Consider the following 19,744-nt stretch of genomic DNA (forward strand, 5'->3'; position numbering starts at 1 on the left):
GTCAGGCAGAGCTGTGAAGACACGCAATATTAAATTGCTGAAGCCTGGCCATAGAGTGAGGGCTGCCCAGCTATTACCCCGTGCTCTCTAAGACAACAGACTGCACTATTTTTCTGTTTGAAAGACTCACGCTTCTCCCTGATATACGATGTTCTACTGAGGTGCTGACTCTCCCCGGGCACCAGCAATGCTTCATCACTCACACATCGTATTTTCACACAAGCTCCTTCACATTTTTTCCCATGCAGTGCCCCAGGCTAAGGCAGAGGCTCTTCCATAGCACATTCAGCAAGACGCAGGCCTCCAAATCCTTCTTTTCTGGTTTGATCTCCTCAGGAGTCAAGCAACGATTACGCTGTACCCACTGATAGTCCTGGCGATCATTTTGCCTCTGCGTTACCTCGTGCCATAGTTACAGGTTTGTCTGTATCCATCTACTGTCCTGTCTCCTACCTGGACTTCCAGGCCCCTGAGGCAGAGCTCACTGTAGCACAGTGTGTCTGCATGGCATGCTGTTTCATGGGATCTTCTACAAGGCTCTGCAATCAGAGCCCTCATTACTCTAACGATGCAGCCGGCAATGGCCCACAAAGTTGCTGTGCCCTCCCTGTGAGCTGAACCTTCCTCCTCTGCTGCCATCCAGGAAACCAACTCAAGTTTCACCACAAGTAAGACATTACAAGACTCACTTTTTTTATTCAGGACTTTTCCACTTAGCATAGTCTCAGGATCGGAGTAGCAGATTATGTTTCTGGTGTAAAAAAACCTATTGAGTTAATCCCACATGAAGAAGAGCCACCTCGGGTACAGTTACAGAAGTAACACCACTCAATCACATCTAGATGCTAGAGCAAGGAGCACTGCTCTGACTGGTGGAAATACTAAGAAATGAAGCTCTAACTAAGTCAACAGATTAAAAACGTTTGTTGCACCTGCTTTCTTCAGAATTTAGAGCTTGCCAGATGTAATTGCCAAACTATTCGGTTTGGAAAATCCTCAGAGCTCACAGAGGAAACCCTCTACGCATTACTTAATAAAGCCAGACTGGTAAGGCACTTGCAAAATATCTTTATGAAAATCAACAGCTCTGTTGGGAGAGCAGCAAGCAGAATGCCTACTCTGCACCGCTGCACAGAGCAGCTGACATGACAACACACAGACAAACATGTCCTGAAAAATGGCACTACGCTCCCCTTTCCTGAAAAGCATCAGCAGATCATAGGCAGACTTCTTTTATAAAAATACTGTGGTATATTAATAACCAAAAGGCTGCTATTAATTCTATTGTTGAAGTAGAAGGTTATCATCTAAGACAGCTGACCAGTGGACTGAAGATAAGCACCGTCAACCTAAGGAGCTGTACTTCTATTTTAAACAAACTTTGGACTTCTGCATATTTACTCTCTTAAATGGTACTCAGTGGAAAGACAGTAGCATTTCAATTAGAAACAATGTTCACTTCCCCTTCCTGCCTGGGATTGAAAAACAGCCTGAGAGACATGCTGGTGACGGGGAGAAACACCAGAAAACTTCCTATGGTTTAGCAATAACTCTACTGAAACTTGTATTTAACTACAAAGCCTCATCTCTAAAGATCAGAGTCTTTAATGTGTATCTGTCAAAAGTGTCTTGAAGACAGAATGGCCTACTACAAGAAATGCCAAAATAACTTAAAAAATGCTGAAAGGGTCACGCTAACAGTAGCGCTACAGTCTCATTGTTAACTGTGTAACTATGGAGTCCGGGAAATTTCTGCTGGTGAATCTTGTCCCTGCACCACTCTACCTGCTCGTCCATCGTAGCTGTAAATTAGCAATTAATGTCAAAAGGAGAACGAGTTCAAACGCTGTTATTTGGCAGTGAGGTCCAGTTTCCATGAAATCCAGCACTTCATGTCTCAATAAACTGAAAAGCGCATAAAGTAATGAATCACTAGGTTATAGTCAGATTCTACAGATTCATTTTTCAGCCACAGAAAAACAACACTTGCCAGGCTCAGAATAGCAGCACTGATCTAAAGGACAACAATGCTGCAATTTTTTTTAAAAATGTATACCATAAAAGAACAGGTTAAGTGATAAGAGAAGACATTTCAATTCTATGCTTCAATGAGTATTAGTGACACCGTTGTTAGGAAGGTGGAGAAGATGAGCTGTCAAGTTTTGTGACTTAACGTTTCAGGCAGTTTCGTTAAACACACCTATTTATTTTTTTTATGGACACCTTTTATGTATTTGCCATTGGTCAGATGAAGGAACCATATGGCAGCACAGGACTAGATGGGACACTCCTGAGGTCTCTTGCCTTTCTGTATGTAAAAAAGCAAGAAAAGATCAAAAGGACCAGCTCTGTCTGGCTCAGCTCCACTCACTTCTCAATTTACTTTGCTTATGACTTGCATAACTGACAAATAACATCTCACTTGTGTTAGGACTAAATGTTCTAAGAAAAAAATGGGAAGTTGGCTTCAATCAAGTCTCGATGGGTTACTGTCACTTACTGTCCTTCATCTGCATCAAGTAACTCAAAATCTTGAACTGGGGAGCCTGGGAGAATATTAGGGCAGATCCACGGATCCAGGGCTGAATTTTAGCGAGGTGCCATTGTAGGGAGTGGAAAACTGCCTTGGTGCTCAACAGCTTTTGAGATTTCCCTTTGCTGAGCAAAAGCCCTTAGTCACATCTGGAGATGAGGGACGTGCATGCTTCTGCTGCCAAAATCAACGTAAGGAAGACCTGGTGCAGCCTTCCACAGTTACACAGAAAGGCCTTAGACCTTTTTCCCCTCATCATAGCTACCGAGGCAAGCTGCAAAGCACATCCCACCGCAGGCCTGTTTCACAAACACGAAAGATCGTAGAAGAATTATAAATAACGAAGACAGGCTACTGCTACCAACTGCGCAGAATTAAAGAGGCAACATCCAACAGATTATAGCTGAATACAAAAGAGTACAAAGTAATCTGAACACAAGGAATTTGGAAGAAAAAAAAACCAAAAACAACCACCTTCTGAGTCACTGAGGCCAGTTCCCTCCTAGTGCACATCACAAAACCCCTCCTGAAGTTTCATCTTTTATCTAATCTGACCCTGTGCACTGACTCACCTGAACAAACAGAGGTTCTAGAGTTTTCCAGATGTGTTCTTGTTGCCACAGGAACAAGCAAAAACATATGCTTAACCTGCAAGATGGAAGACGGTCCTGGAAGACAGCAACTCAAAGGGCTCACAATATTCACGCAATACTGTGACAGAGAATGTAAAGCAACTCCAGGTGCTGCCCCACCCTGTTTCTACTGGATGAGGAGCATGATTTTGCTGTTGCAAACAACAGATGTTAGATCACCACTAAATAGACCAGAACTTTTTAGTACAGAAGACACAAACAAGGATGAGTGCAATAAGGAGCTATCAAATCCAGAGTCCCTTCTAATAATAGTAATAATCCACTGTCCCTTCTAATACAAAGACTACAGGGCATCGAATGATAGCAGCAATTAACAGGTATTTTTTCCACAGACCACATAGTTAAGCTGGAAAACGTCTTGCTATGGGATATTATGCACAGTAGAAGTTGAAGTTCAAAGAATAACTAGATTCTTCTTTCATTACTTTGACTAAAACCACTATCTCTAGCTCAAAAATGCCAGAGGTACACATCAGCAGAGGCTGGAGGCATCGTCGCTATAAGCACGCTCTCTCCCTACACACTTCCCTGGCATCCAGCACTGGCTCCTGGAAAAGACAGTGGGATAGACTGACCTTCATTTTTAATCATTGCGGCTGTTTCTTAAGGCAGTAAAATACAGTGTGAATTGCAATGCATGCATTTCCAGAAGAGCACAGAAATAGCACGGCAAATTTCAAGATGAGCTACAAAAGCAAGCCAGGAGCTAGAAAATAAGCCATACAACAGGGGCTTACCGAGCTCAAACTGTTCAGCCTGTTGAAGAGAATTTACAGAAGCTTATGTGGAAAAAGGGGTTTCAGGGAGACAGGGCAGAAAAGAAGGTTTACAGTCACAGAAACAGCCAAATGGCTTGGATTAAAGTTGAGATTATACAGTTTCAACCCTGGAATTAAATATTAATTATTAGAACAAACTGACCAGTTAGTGCTGGACTCACAGTTGCTTTGCACTTTTTTTGATGATAGAGTATACAGTTTCTTAAAGACATCCTTTAATCTAACTTTCAGAAATATCTGCATGGCTGAAACAAAGAAGATGCAAGTGAGAGATGCCAGACATGGAGCGTCTTACCACAGAGCCTACAATCAAACTGGAAATGGATACAGAGCCAGGTACGTTGGCTGGTATGTGCTTGAACAGATGCAGTCTGCTCTCCCTGGGTACTCCCTGCAAGGCCAGAAGCAAGAGGAGCCTTATGGGTTTGTCTGCACTAGAAAGTGGTATTAGAGACAGAACGTAATCACAAGGAAACGCATTAACTACACAACACGGGCATAACCTTACCATAATTGAATAGTGGGCATAGCTTGCCTCATCAATGCAAAGACATGCTCCATCAGACAGACAACTCCTCAGATTTCTGCTTTGATCAAATACAAGTCTCTAATAAGGACCAGTCTGAATAATGGTTTGAATTAGGGGAAGAGGCTAGAGGTAGGTTTAACAATTAAGTTGTTTTACAGTGTTGCCACACATTGTTGAATTCCTGGTGCCAATCAGCCTGTAAGTCAATACATTGAAAGTTTTTGAGGTCGTCTGGGACCTGCTAGGATGAGAAGCTTTAGATAAACTGAGTTGTTAGCGTTAAGCTAGGAACGAAGTGAACAAACTTCAAAAATTAAAATTCAGAATCCTGAGCAAGTCAGGAAACGAGCAAATCCTGCTTTTGAGCCTGGCTTGTTCCTCATGACTCGGTGCAGGAAATAACCCCATCTGCTGTAAGCAAACACCAGGAGAAAGCATGTGACACTGGAAAGGGTGGCAGCCTGCAGAGACAGACATCACAGCTCGCATTCTGCAAGGCCAAGGTTGCTGGGAAAAATCAAATCCAGCTATCTGAAATATGGATAAAAGTAACAAAAAAAGTACAAGGAGAATCAAAAGACTTTCCCTCTGCCAACCACAACAAATGGCTCAGTAATACAAAATGTCAGTTGGCACTTGAAGCACAGTGGATGGCCAGACAGAAAGTGCATTTTTAAATCATTAACACATTGGGAACACACAGATGTGCAGTACAGCTACATCTGTGCATTGCAATTTCTACAGTAGTCACAACTTAATGAATTACCAATTGTGACAAGATCAATGAACCGAACTGAACAACAAACTAAAGCTAGTAAATTCATGCCCGGGGCAAGAGCTAAGGGTTTATTTTATTATTTTTTTTAGCACTTCTATCATTTTTAGTATCTAATTAATAAAAACATGAATCCAGAATCCTTTTCTCCCCCCCCCCCCCCCCCCTTTGAAAGTCCTACTGCAAAAGATAAAGATTTTATTCACATTTGCTAAATTCAAGTCTACATACTACTCACCTGATCAGCAATTTCTTCCTCAGGACTATGAGCACATGGCAGGCAGAAGTTATAATGTTAGGACGTGTGCTACATGCCAAGCAGGTGGACTCTGATTAAGCCTACCACCTCTAGGCAAAACAACTGCTGTTTTTTCCATGAGGCCACATTATTCCTGCAGGCGAAGCGTCAGCTAAGGTTCCCTTCAACGCTACTTTCTGAAGGGACAAATTCACATCCAAATCAAGCAACCAAATCATTTATTTGTAAACAACACACACTGAGTTTCCCCCTGGCCTCAACCCATTCAACAACTTCAATGCTGGGTTTGCTGATGACACATCTACATGCACAATCTAGCTAGCTTTCACGTCAGTGATATTCTTACAGAAAAAAAAGCCGTCCTAATTAACCTGGCAGGAGGTGGAAGACAACACCCAATCTCCTTACAGAGAAAGGTCGATGCAAGCAAGGGCACTCCCGGCTGACCTCTTCACTCTTCCAGGTGAACCATTTTGATCTCTACCATATGTAGGCTTTCAGTGGATTGGTGCTTGCCAGGGGTTCAGCTGGGCTCTTGTCTCCCTTCCAGACAGGCTCCAAGGGACAGGAAGCTCTCTGCTTTGCCTGGCTTGTCTGTTGCACGTTTGACATGGAGTTCCATCTGGAAGGCTTCCTCAAATTGTAGCACTGCTGGCATGCACTACTCTTCCCTGCTGGGACTCAAAGTGAAGGAGATGCAGGCTCACTTTAAAAGGCTCATTCTACTCCTCCTCCTGACCTTCTTTGTCTACTCTTCTTTATACCGGATATCCTGGCATCTTGGACCATGCATTCCCCTATTCATTACCTTCCCCTGCAACAGCTTTTGTTAATACCACCCTGTGTGCAGTTCATGCATTTTTCATTAATATGTTTACAATTTCTGTTCTCTCTCCTCACTGGGACCAACTGTGGCATTGTCTAAATCAAAGAGATATAGAAAAATAAATTCCAGTATTACCTTGCTTGTAAACAAAGCACCATTTTGGAGCTGTAGTACCAAAAAGCTAGACTTCGGGTTTTTAAGGTCTCCAACAGGTTAATGTTTCCAGTGCCTTTCCAGTGGTCTCAAAGTAACTAAAAGGTCATAATGCCAGATCTGTTGCGTGTAGTGCTTTGTGCACCTAGTTTTATTTAAAGCGTTCTGCATCCTGTGCCGACAGGCACTCTTATGGCAGGGAAATTCCCTCCAGTCCCAGCTTGGAACAGCAACACAACACTGAACTACAGCTGGATAAAGTTATAGCTCTGACTGCTATTTAGACTTCTCCACTCAACTCGTACACCGAGAACTTGGCAAGGTTTCATCCAGGCTGGACCCTTGTGATAAAAGGATGAAAGGAACAGAGCGCAGGATTAGCACGACAGATAAATACATTGCAGTGTTTTCCCATGGCATCATCCAACCTGCCTCATCAAGGCGCTAGACGATCTTGAAAAGACAGATCTTATTATACCTCACACCCACTGGTTTTCCTTAGGATAAAGGATTTGAAAGAGCTATTCTGGAGCTCTGGGCAGAAAGAATCTGAGCAGGTGAGAGCACCAGAAAGAGACACTACTTTATTATCCAACTGAGATATCCACAAGAATAAACAGCTGTTAGAAAACTCTATGGGGAAGGTGTTGTTTTACTACTACAAGATTAATACTTTTATAAAGATTCTCTGGGCTTCTAAGACAGCAAGTGGAATGCATGTATTTTAGATCATCTTTATACCAAACATATTTTAGTCACTAACAGCTCAAGTAACAAATTAACAATGAACGGTCACAATAATTACTTCCTTGCATCCAAAATTAGGGCCAATTATTCCTTTTGCTCATTATCTGGGCACTGCATTTTAATAAGCATCACAAATGTAGAGCCCTCCTGACACCAGACTGTACAAAACCAATACAAGATCAACAAGAGATTCATAAGGACAACTAGATGTGGGACTTGTGAATAAGCATGACACACAGAAATCAGCTGCCAGAATGATCATTATTACAGGTTTTTAATGCAAAGCCAGCTTTGTTTTGTACAGTCAACATCTCAGACCAAGACCAAAAGGTGGCCCATCACTAGCAATTATGTGATTCTCCTTTTTCTGCAGGAGAGGAAGTTAAAGTACTTGAGAAATGTTCTCTTCCACAGGTACGGTAAGTGACACATGAAGTATACCACTCCATACATGGCCATCCTCTCCTCTGAACAGCTGTTGTTGCTACAGATTTATTAGCATGCGTTGATATTCCAGTTTCATGTTTTTCTGACTTTCATTTTAAAATAGTGATTTCTCCAAGAATTATTTAATTGGGGCTGTGATTTTTTTTTTAATGAGAGGAAGAAGATAAGGCACAGACCATAAGTCCAAGATGACTGCATAGAAACTTTCTTGCATGCAGAGATTTATGCTTTGTAGCTGTAAGCACTGCATTCCCTACGGTCATGGTTATCACATTCTGTTCTCTCCATGCTCCATTTTCCATTTAAGAACTTACTCTCCAGTTCTATTAAGTGGATATATTCTCCCACTTCTGCAGAAGAAGTTATAGAAGATCACTGTGGTGCTATGTCTTCTTAAGTGCCTGTGTAAGTCATGGCATACCAGTAAATGACAACAGGTCACTAAGCTTTGAGCGAAGAGTCTCTTGGTTATGAGCAGATACTGAAGATAATTTTGCCAAAGTAGTTAAGGACTCAGAAAGGCTTTTCAGGACACCTTGCTCTTGCCCTTCCCTTTTTCCTTGGAACCAAAGCAGATAATCCATATGGCATTATCAAGCAGTGTTTCCCATTAATTTCCAATAGTTCAAATAACGAGCTCCTAACTCTTTCACAAGGCTATTCCACAACCTAACAGACTCCAAAGACTCTACAAATACATACCAGCAACTAACTTTATTAGTCAGCAGGAGATAGCAGCAGGACTGACATACAAGCTACAGAGAGCACATCTGTCAGTAACAGGTTGCTACAGACGCTCTCAGAACGAGGGAACTGGAAAGAGATACACCCATAAATAAGAAAGGTCTTTTGAAACGTCCGATGGTAAAGATCTATTATTTTAGCTTCTGATGGTCACCAGTAAATGTTAAATCTGACAAGAAAAGTCATTTTTTATTCTGACAAGGTTTACAGTTACAGTTACTCAAATTATCTAAAGGAACTAAGTTCTTGTTTGCCTGTTGCAGATGAATTAAATACATTTCCATGAAAGTGCCTTTTACAATAAGAAACTGATTAAGCTAGAATTGTGGGTTTTCATGTGTTTTTTTTTTCTTCTCTGAAAGACTTCTAGATCCATACACAATTCATTAATAAAAGTATTTTCTTCTGGCTGCCTATCCTCCAAACTCAATTTATTATCTGAGAGTCACCAGGTCCAGCCTCAGCCTAGTTATTACCAGATAAACATTTTGAGAGCCAAATCAGGGCTCACTGACACCTAATCAACTCCACTCTTTTGTTCACTATTTTTTTATTAGTAGTGCAACAATGGTCTCTATCAACAAGTTCCTCAAATATCGGTTTTGAAATTATTAAATGCATTAACAAGCTCTGCACAAAAGGCAGGTATTAAATTGACAGCGTTGTGGAGATGCTGTAAATAAAGTGGGCAGTCAAAAAAATCAAGCAAGAAGAGCCAAATCATCTTAAGTGACAGGGATAATAGGAACAAAGATAAGATTTTTGCTATAAGCCTGGCACATATTGCTTGGAAACAAGAGGAGAGAAGACAAACGCGGGTGCATTAGAGAAACACAGAGAAGCTATGCTAGCCAGTGACCAACTGAATGAAAAAAGCAACTATGATCCTAGCATACATCTGATGGTGTATCTCCAAAATCCATGGATCATCAGTGCTTTTGAAAAGACACTTGCAAGGCTCCTTGTGTGCACATCTCTAGTTGGGCATGTTAAAAAAAAAAAGTTCCTGAAATCAAACAGGAACAGGTGCAGAACAGGACCACTGAGACCAGGAGAATCAAAAAGACCACTGGTAGATCGTCTATGAAACTGTTGTGGGGATTTTACTGCAAGGGGAGGCTTACTTGGCCACTTTCTGGTACAGATTAGCACATCGGCTAGCACACATCTCAACCTAAACACCCCGATTTTCCCAACAAATGTATTTACTTCAAGATTTGCAATCCATTACATGATACCTATGTTATTCTTGCCTTTTCTTCCTCTGTAGCATCTAGTCCAAAAAGCTTATGGGACACACATCTCCTTGGCAGCCTTCACTTTGTTGCTCCACTCTCCTGCCCTTTTTAGACTACCACTCTTTTTAGCCTAGGCCTGAGCCAAGGTTTCCAGCCTGGTTTACTGCCTACGAACGTCATCAAAACCCCAGCCCTGTCTAAGCTTTCAGACATTGTTGTGGCCACGGGGGTTGGGGCACGTGGGAATGCCAGCCTTTCTGCAGCGACGTGAAAGGCAGCGCTGGTGGTTGCTGCCTCCCAGCTGGGACCCATGATCTGTTCCAATGGAGAGTCAAAACAGATTAGTTTAAACCACAGACGATTTAATCTAACCGGTCTGATTTCAAACTGGAACAGAGACACACAAGCAGTCATCCGGCCATCCCTGGTCTCAGCTGGGAGATAGCAACCCACAGGGATGCCTCCCCAACAAGACAGGAACCTGCCTGCGTGAGCGCGTCTCTGCCAGAGAGTTTAACTAATCTGTTTGTGCCTCATTTACCTATTAGAATAGGCTGAACGTTTTGATAGCAGAGCAGCAGTAGGAGAACAGCCTGACACACTTTCCATGACAATCTCCCAGGAAGCTGTCAGATAGCATAGAGCGAGAAGCAACCTGTCTCTACACCCTGAGCCCAAGAAAAGAGAGAAAGTAATGCCCAGGGCTCAATTATCAATTTTCATAACAGACAGAAGGTACCAGTAGGTTGCCACAAGGCTCTGAATGAGCATCCACGTTTCTGAGTATCTTCACGAGGGATTTGAGAAATGGAGCAAGTAGAAAGGAGACAACTGTTACTGGCGACAAAAATTCTTAGCTGAACATGATTTCCAGTACCAAAGTCAGCACTTGTAAACTGCTGAATAAACTTGGAATAAATCGTGTGAGACAAGGAGCCCTGAGAAGTCTTTTTACAGGATATAACTGCACACTTACTACTACAACTACACACTTACAACTTCAAGCTGCCTAGTACTTGGCAATACAAACCCTGAGTTAGAGCTTTTGTAGAATTCTGTAGAATATACTTCCTTTTTGTTTGTTTGACACTTAAAGCTCACTTGTTTTTATCTGGGAAGTCCTTCCTGAATCACAGGTGCTGCTTTTGGGTGTTGCAATATCATTGACACCATTAGCTTGCTGGTAAGAATGTGACAACATCCCATCCTGTTACAGATGTAATCTCGTAGGACCTCATTTGAGAGGCAATATGCAGAAACAGCCACCTGCTGTAAAAGAAAAATGTTCTCGAGATTAAGAGGTCAGTACCTTTTCAGACACAAGGTTTTATGGGAGTGCACAGCTCCAAAGGGCTCAGCTTGGCATTAACTATGTGATATTTCATATAAAACTTTTCAAAGGTTGTATTTCTTGCTTCATAAACTTGTGGAATGAACCTGGATGTTAACCTAACCATGGCAGTCTTCTGATGGAACTTGCTATCACGGATACATTATATGGTTATGTACCATTAGTTAATCATTTAAACAGAGATAAGAAATGGAAATTATGGCATTTGGGTCTGATACATTCTAAAGATCTGCTGACTCTCCTGTTTGGAGGAGAGACCAACAACACTTAAAACTTTTCTTCACCTGAGAAAATTACTTCTTTGTCTCTCATTCGCAGCAAAAAAAGTCTTTCTTGTTAAATATTATAAAAAATAAACTATAAGACTAAGACTAACATTCTTATTGAATCCAATCCAAAGTAGATAAATGAAATGAAGAGAACCAGGAATTTCACACCTGGACTGAGATGATAGATGTTCCATAGATACCAAAATTAAATAGCTGAAACAGTTCTTCAGATAGTGTGGCAGCCTACGTATTGACAGCATGGGACATAATGGTGATACAAGTAAAACAGTCTCTGTAAATTTTCTTGGTCTAACTGAAACAGATTGCCAATTCTGCTCAATCTTCTGTATGCTATGGGACCAACAGACCACCTCTTTCCCTTGAACTTTTAGGATTCTTCTAGCCACTGTTCAGTACCTGAGAAACGACTAGAGTTCTTAGCACGATGACAGGGCTTCTAAATTGACTTACCAGACCAATACCAGGCGACCTGCTGTCGAGCAGCACAATACACTCTTTCCTTGTGAACAATGTTTATACCTTAATAGGATAAGTCCACATGAGTTGGGATTTACATTCTTCCAAGTGGCAACCTAAACTCAATAAAGCCACCATGAGTAATTGGCTTAATGTTTCCCTTTTTAACAAGCATGGGATGTGCCATGATCCAACGCAAAGCAAACACACTCAGGCTTCTTCATTTCTCTGTGCATCACTGCATTTTGGGACATTTCCCTAAGCAGTGAAGCACGTGGAGGCTCACTGTGCTGCAGCTCTTGGAAATGAAATAGTTACAGAGGTCCATTAACTGCCTGCCTCGTACAGAAAGGAAGTACTACTCGGATTGCTTGTGTAGAGAGCAAAGAACAAGAGTGGGACCTCTGCCATCACAGCAGTCTTTCTACCCAGGGAGAGACCAAAGGAAGCTGAAAGTTAATGAACACAAAACATGCAGAGGAAAGACCTGTCCTCTCCTGATCAGAGACATGAAGAGGATACTACCACTCCCAGGAGCAGCAGGGTATGGGGAGCCTTAATTCATTTACACAATCAGAATGAGCGCATGCAAATGGATTCAATTTCCCTTCTATAATTGTTTCAATTTTATAACACATTGCTAGAAATTCTTCTTGGCAAAAAAATGCAAAAGCAGTGAAGACAAACATGAGCCAAAGAACAATCCGACTGATCCTTTTGTAACTAACCAAACATAAACAAGGATTAAACATAGCTAACTTCTGTTTACTATTCCAATGACAAAATCACTTTTAGAAGAGTGTTTACAAAAAGGGCATATTGTTTCAGACCTTCTGAGATCTAGCTCTCTGCAGAAATAATTTGTAACAGTCAAATGTTTATCATTTGCAGCATTTCAAACAGGGTAACCCCAGGAACTGGAATGCAGCTGGCAGATGGTGAAAGAAATTAAGCTCATGACATGGTTCAGCAAACAGCAAATTACGATAAGGTGGAGATGCTTCCCACCCCGGGACAACGGCTGCACTTCAGAACTTTCTAGGGCTCCACTGAAACACACCAAAACTTCCCCAACTTCTGTCAGCACAAAGCCAGCCAGTAAAACTTAACTTGCCAGGTTGCCTTGAGACTGAAACCCAGTGTGCAAGCAACCCTTTCCCGCTCTTCCGTCTGTCCTCTACCAGGAGCTGCTCTCCTGCGGAGGCTGGCAGTGCTCTCCAGGCAGATAACTACACGCCACAGGATTAGGATTCTGGCATAGGGGATTTGCATAGATCTGTGCTGGAAATGGAAACTGGAGATGGTATTTTCAATTTCATTTAACCTACTTAAAAACAAAGGGAAATGAAACTCTGAATATATTCAGCGTCACTTGCATATGACTGTATGCTCTGGGTTACAGAGGAGTGAAAAGAGACTGCTTGCAGAGCATTAAAGGACCAGTTACCATTAAATAGTTTCCCAATTCTGGAAATAAAAACTTGTAACCGAATGTCCAAGTTGGAAAGTCCTGGGAGAAGAGGCTGATAATATACTTTGTATTTGAGCCTCCTTCCTTTCCCAAAGAATCGATATACTCCTCCCTGCCCCTTGAAGACTTTTTTTTTTTGCACTGTTTTTCCCTGTCTTCCTGTTGGGTGGGGACTGCTGGAAACCACAGACTGAAGGTATACTTCAGTGTACAGGCAACTAGAGACAAACACTGTTATCATCACCTTTCCTAATACAGCTGCAATGCTAAACGTACAAGGAGTCTTGTGAAAGGACACCACGTAGACACTCCTGCAATCAGCCTGCTGCCACGTTCTTCCACGCTGGCATCCTTCCTACTCACATTTCATATAATCTCCCTATTTAAAAAGCTCTGTAATTCTCAACATTACCACTGAATAATATATTTATTAATTTGTTAGTGCCACTAACTGTCCCCGAGGCTTTTCTTGGGAATGTGTGTCAGCTTATTGATTCTAGCCCTTTCCTCCTCTGCCAGGCAGGCAGGAACGTACTTCTGTGCTGCTTCAGGTCGTAATTGGAAAAAAGATAGAAGTGTTCAATATGACTCATACATAATTCAACTTATCAGCTACCCAGGAGAAATGAGAAGAGAAGGTATATGCACGTCTATTTCTCCTACTATCAACAGGAGAAATAATTTCCAGTTACACTAAGTATACGTAGTTTGGTCACAACAGGATTTGCAGTGAGAAGGGAAAAATGAGACATGGGAGCAGAGAATGAAAGGGTAGTTGGGAAGCGAACTGTTAAGAGAGATTCACTTATGTGAGAATTCCCGATTCCTCCAGGAGACTGGACTCATGCTTCTCTTAATATTCAGAATGGAATAAGTTGGCAATTAGAAAGGATTATCTGCCTCTGATCTGTAAAACATCACAGAAATCTAAATAAAATAAAGCTCCAGATTAGTTACCTACAAAGACATCTAATAACAGCCTGCTAAACCCTGACTGTGACTTCTGGATTTAATGTTAAGGCCTATGTTCTAAAGAGCAAATTGTGAAGAAGCATTAAAACTTATTGTTATAAAGGATTTTTAATGTAAAAATCAATACGTGCTGTGTATTTAGCAGCATGTAACCATGAGGACGTCTATGATAGAGCTTTGTCATGCACCAGGGACCACTGCATTAGTTAAATTCTTGAAAGGAAGTACAGAATGTCTGCATCGTTCAAACTGCCACCTGAGAGCAATTACAGAAATTATTTTAACCCCAGAAGCAGAGGGAAAATCCAGTCCTAGTTGACGGTCTTGAAGGTATCAAGGGTTCCACATGAAATGTGTCATTTTCAAATACCTCTACAAAATTCATGTTAGGAAAGCGATGGCATAACAGAGAGGTGGGGCATTTACCACTATTTCTTGGAGGCCATTGAGACTAAACACACCCACAGCCAGGGCACTGAGTTGCAATACCCACTTTGCCAACATGTAAGCAAACAAAGGAATGTTAATAATAAAAAAATTCACACTCCCAAAATGCAGAAACAGCATAATCTAAGGCAGATTAACACAGAACAATAAGGTAGCATGACTGAAAAAAAAATACAGACCTGTCCATAGAACATCTCAGAAAAGAGAAATATAAACCGTTTTTTCTTAAATACAGATACATCGTAACAGAACTCATCTTCGTCAATTAAGCCAACATACGAGGCACATGTAGCTCTTTATCCTCTGTAATCAAGCTCACAACTCTACATGTATGAGCACATACAAACTGTTACACAGCAAATGTTCCTTAGTTTTGTCCATTACGAGAGTGCCCAGCAAGGGGTCAATGCTCTTCAGTCAGAGAGGAAAACACAGCCCCCCAGCCTGCACATCGTTTTTGACCTTACGGGATCATCTTAAACTAGCATTACTCTCCATTAAAGGAAGTTTCCAAACAGAAAACCAGTCTCTGTGCCTAACTGGTAGCGACATTTGCTTCTGTGGCACTTAAATAGAGCGCACGTATGTCTTTTCCTGTCTCTGGTGTTTCCTAACATTCCCTATTTATGTGGTGGTCTGCAAGTTTCACCTCATCAGGAAATCAGCGGGAGCACCATGGAGCTGAGAAATACTGTTATGCTCCTTTATGCAATGCATGTCTCTGTGGGCCTTTGAACATTTAACACAGAGCAAATAAATTATTAGCATGTGTGTGCATGTGCATACATATCTAAGATACATAAAGGCAACTGCAGCCAAAGGAAACAGGAATGTGCTTGGAACAGTTGGGTATTCAAGTACCTAGTATCACAAAAATCCAGTTGCAAGAACCATTTAAATGCAGATCTGCAAGTAAACTGCTGAAAGCGCTCCACTGAGCTTTATGCACTCACATACATGGTTGCAAAGGCAAGAAATAACAAAAAGGATCTGATTCCCCCCCCCCCCAATAATTTTCAAGTTTATAGCTCCTATTATCCTATTCTTAATAATACAAATACTGAAGAGCAAGCTGATCCTTTAAGATGCCCCACCTCCAGAAACAAGATACGCAATCACATCAAGAATTGAATGATTTCCATGATTCCCATCACCACAGTGTCTGAGCATATTACAGTTGTTTAATGTATTCTTTGTCACAGAGCAGAGAGGAAAATACGATTACCTCTGTGCTATAAATGGGGATGGGAGAACAAGCGACAATAGATAACTTGTCATGTATGGCTGGCACACTCACCATTGGGATAACCAATCTCCGCTGGTTCAAAAACATACAACAGTAGACGCTTTCCAGTCTAGTTTTTTCGTTACTCAAAAGTTTCTACATCAATCCATACACACCAAGAAATTCGCCTAAGCCTTTTCCTGCTTGTCTTAGTAAATGCAAGTAAAATAAAAATAATCCATTCAGCCAAATGCCCCATATTTTGTAACATCTCAGTACATTTACAAAATCCTATATATAAACAAATACTACAACACATTGATATGCTGAAAAAACCCCACATTTCCTTAAAAGCAGATAACAATCCTGACAATCTAATATAAAAAAAATCATCAACTGATCATAAGCCTTTTTATATCTAATACACTGTTCTTCCACAAAACATTCCATTTAAAAGAAACAACACAACAAGCAAAATAAAACCGGCTTAAATAGCAGACAAGAATCAAAATCTATTCTTTAACAGGAGAAACAGAATAGCAAGTTGTGACTACAGTTAAAAGTAAACCCAGCTAAATTCCACATCAATCTCAAAATCTGAAGAGTAACCTGAAAATCTATTCAAGAACTGTGCCGATTTAATCCAGAAGGTACAGCAACATAGATTAAGTTTCTGACTGTCAGATACAATTCTTAGATATCCTGAAGATGAAAACAGATGAAAAAAGTACACAAATGTCTCTTTAGCTAGCCCTCAAAGTTAGAAATGACATATCTCAATCAGACAATACAACTAAAACACTTTAAAGAAAGTTCAGAATCTGCAATCCTTTCATGATTGTCTCAAAAATATTAGGTTCTATCACTAGGAGAAATTATAGCAAATGATACAGGAAGAACACAGCTTTTCCAAACCAAGCTGGAATATCACCATGTCATTTAAAAGCACCACACCAGCATGTAGCTACCAAAGCCAAAGCCATAGCCATGTGTTCTGCCACCTAAGGCAGGAAAAAATTTCCCACTTACCTTCTAACACTGTTAATTTGGCACTCGTGTTTATCTCCCCAACACTATTGGTTGCTGTGCACTCATAGATAGCTTCATCTCGATGAACACGCAGGGGCTGTATCCGCAGAACTGATCCTGATCCATCATCAAACTCAATAACCTTTAACAATGAAAAGAAAGCACTTCTTTACTGATAATCTTCTGCAACAAAAACTGAAAGTCAAAACAATCCAGGGGCTAAAAATAAAAAATCAAAACAAAACAAGCCCTGTAAGCTGTAAAATACTATGCAATTAGTCAAGAGTTCCAAGTCCAGAAATGCAAAAATTTCCGAGTCAAGAACATATTTGTCCTCTGAGGAGGCCAGAACAAATGAAGATCCAATGAGGTTCTTTATGAATCAATTAAGGTTGACGAATTATCAGCCTGGTAATAAAGATGTGGATCTGATGATTTAAAACATCTGAGCCATATTTGCACTAATGGTTTTACTAATCACACTGATAGCAATTTAGTGCCAACTTTCACCTTGATGGAAGAGCAGAATGATATACTCCTGTGGGATTACCAGGAAAATAGTAACAAAACTAGAATAAAACCTTGAGCACCTACGGCGCATGCTAACTCCAGCAGAAAGTGAGGGGTTTTAATGTCCTTAAGCAGCGTGTACTTTGCAACTCTGGCATAATCAACAATGATGTAATTACAATTCCTTCCGCAGCATAATAAATTAAGTCCTTAATAAATCATTGCCTTTCCATCCATCCTGCTAAGCTGGAACATGTATTACTCTAACTTCTACAGGGAAGAAAGAGGTATGTGTTAGTTTGCAGCTGGATCAGTATAAGCTATTCCTCAATGGCAAGGCTGTGAAGGCACAGCCGTAGGCCACTGTTAATGTCAAACTTACCCTTCTCCTGTTACTGAGCACAGCAAAAGTTGGAAATATTAACTCTACTGCAGAGGGTGACAGCAGCAGGGAAAGGCACAAGCCCCCCTCCTGTCACTTGGGAACTGCAAGGGGAGATGAAGAGACTAAGCTATACTTCCTTCCAGACACATATACGTCAGCCTAGGACCTGCATTATCCCCGTGCAAAACCTTTACCCTATTTTCAAGAGCCCTCTTTAGGAGTGTTTCTCATAGCATAAAGACCAAACGAGTGAAAACAGGAAGGAGAAAAATAACATGCACCACAAGACCCTGCAGTGACAGGAGAAATAGGAAGAAATCAAAAGGTAACAAAGACCACCAAAAATCTGTTATTCCTCATGCTGGAAGGAATAGCCCTTCTGTTCCAAGTAATAGAACCAGCTTGCAAAAACCCCTAATTTGGGGTCAAGTAGCAGCAGACAGGACAGAGAAATGTGAACATCACCACAGTACATTTTAAGTAATTAAATTTTTTTTTTTGAATACTCAATTTTAAATTAAATACAAAACTGACAAAATGCTAAATTTTCTGTAACCTTTACACAGGATAGGGCTACTGACAAATTTTAAAACAAGACAAAGTCAGATGCAGAGATTAATTCACTTCAGTGATAAGGACTAAAAAGCTAAGGACTAAAAAGCTAAGAGATGAAACAGCACAAAAGCTCTTTTGCCCTTACTATCATTTGAACAAACTCTCTATGTGAGAAGAAGGGAGCTACGACTAATAAGGACCTGACAGACACTGACCAGAAATGCTGTTCATTTACCGACGATGGACAGCTCTTTTGTGTAATAATTCAGCATGTGTACATCAGATTTGTTTATTAATTTTTTCATTTAAACTGAATTCCAATTTTCCTCCAAATAAAGACTAGCTTAGTAATGAGGTAAAATTTATAGTTATCTAGCAAAAAAAGAAAGATATTATTCACTGTCTCCTAACACAATAAAAATGCCTCAACTATGTATCAAAACTGACATGAATAAAGGTATGAAATTGCTTGTATAAATGCATATAATATGGCATAGCTCTCTGGTCAGCCACAATAAGTACCAAATTCACTATAAAGGTTATATCTACTTACAAATTAGAATGTTTGAATGGTTACTATACAACAAAACTTAACCTTTATTAGGGAAAAATAACAATGTAAAACAAGATTAAAATTGATTACTTTAATCAAGGCTTTCTGCTCACATACAAAATCATGATTAAAATTGGTGACTTGAGTCAATCCATTCTGGGCAGCAAAGTCATCTTGTGCTCCAGTCAGAAAAGAAAAAAACATCAAAGACAGGGGATTAGAGGAAAGGCAGCAGAATGCTCGAAGGGTCACACTTCCAAGGGCAGTTTTAGAGAAAAGAGCCCAACTCCAAAAAAGAAAAGTGGAGAAAAAGGTGGAGAAAGTCAGTGAAAATATATTTGCTATTTAAAATATGAACCAAATTGGACCCTTTTTCCAAAGTATTTCTGATACCTGCTCTTCCCTCTTCCTTTCTCTCAGACTTTAGTTCACAGGGAAGTCAATTCACCCTTCAGGATGACTTCACCATTCCCCTTCCAAGTGCCTTTGTGGGAGGGATGGCAGTAGCCATCACTTAGAAAGCCTTCCAATAGTGTTTTGGCATCCCACTTTTGAATCTCCCTGGGGATGGCAGGCCAAGGAGGTGCCTTTTCAATTTGCAGAATGAAAACAGAAATTCCTGCTAGATCCCATTCTTATCTGCCATCCAATTCCGTGTAAGCCCCAGTCTCCTATCTGAAGAAGGGTGTCCTATGTGTGTGCTTCCAGCAGCATGCTCAAAGGACGACACCTGCTCTACAGATTGCATTGCTGGAGGGAAGGAAACTTACTTTACTCTAAAGCTCTAGACTCTGTATCGTAGCGATGCAGTGATACC

At 40.8% G+C, this 19,744-nt stretch overlaps 1 protein-coding gene across 2 annotated transcripts in view; it reads right to left on the reverse strand.

The window, feature by feature from the left end:
- PTPRF (protein tyrosine phosphatase receptor type F) overlaps positions 1-19,744 on the reverse strand; it is a 260,445-nt gene that overhangs the window by 180,848 nt on the left and 59,853 nt on the right. For both annotated transcript variants that reach the window (XM_075155994.1, XM_075155995.1), the window contains exon 3: positions 16,925-17,066. In XM_075155994.1, coding sequence (XP_075012095.1) covers positions 16,925-17,066 — 142 coding nt within the window. The remainder of the gene's footprint in view (positions 1-16,924; positions 17,067-19,744) is intronic.

The sequence above is a fragment of the Calonectris borealis genome, chromosome 8 (assembly GCF_964195595.1).
Source record: "Calonectris borealis chromosome 8, bCalBor7.hap1.2, whole genome shotgun sequence".
NCBI classification, from domain to species: Eukaryota; Metazoa; Chordata; class Aves; order Procellariiformes; family Procellariidae; genus Calonectris; species Calonectris borealis.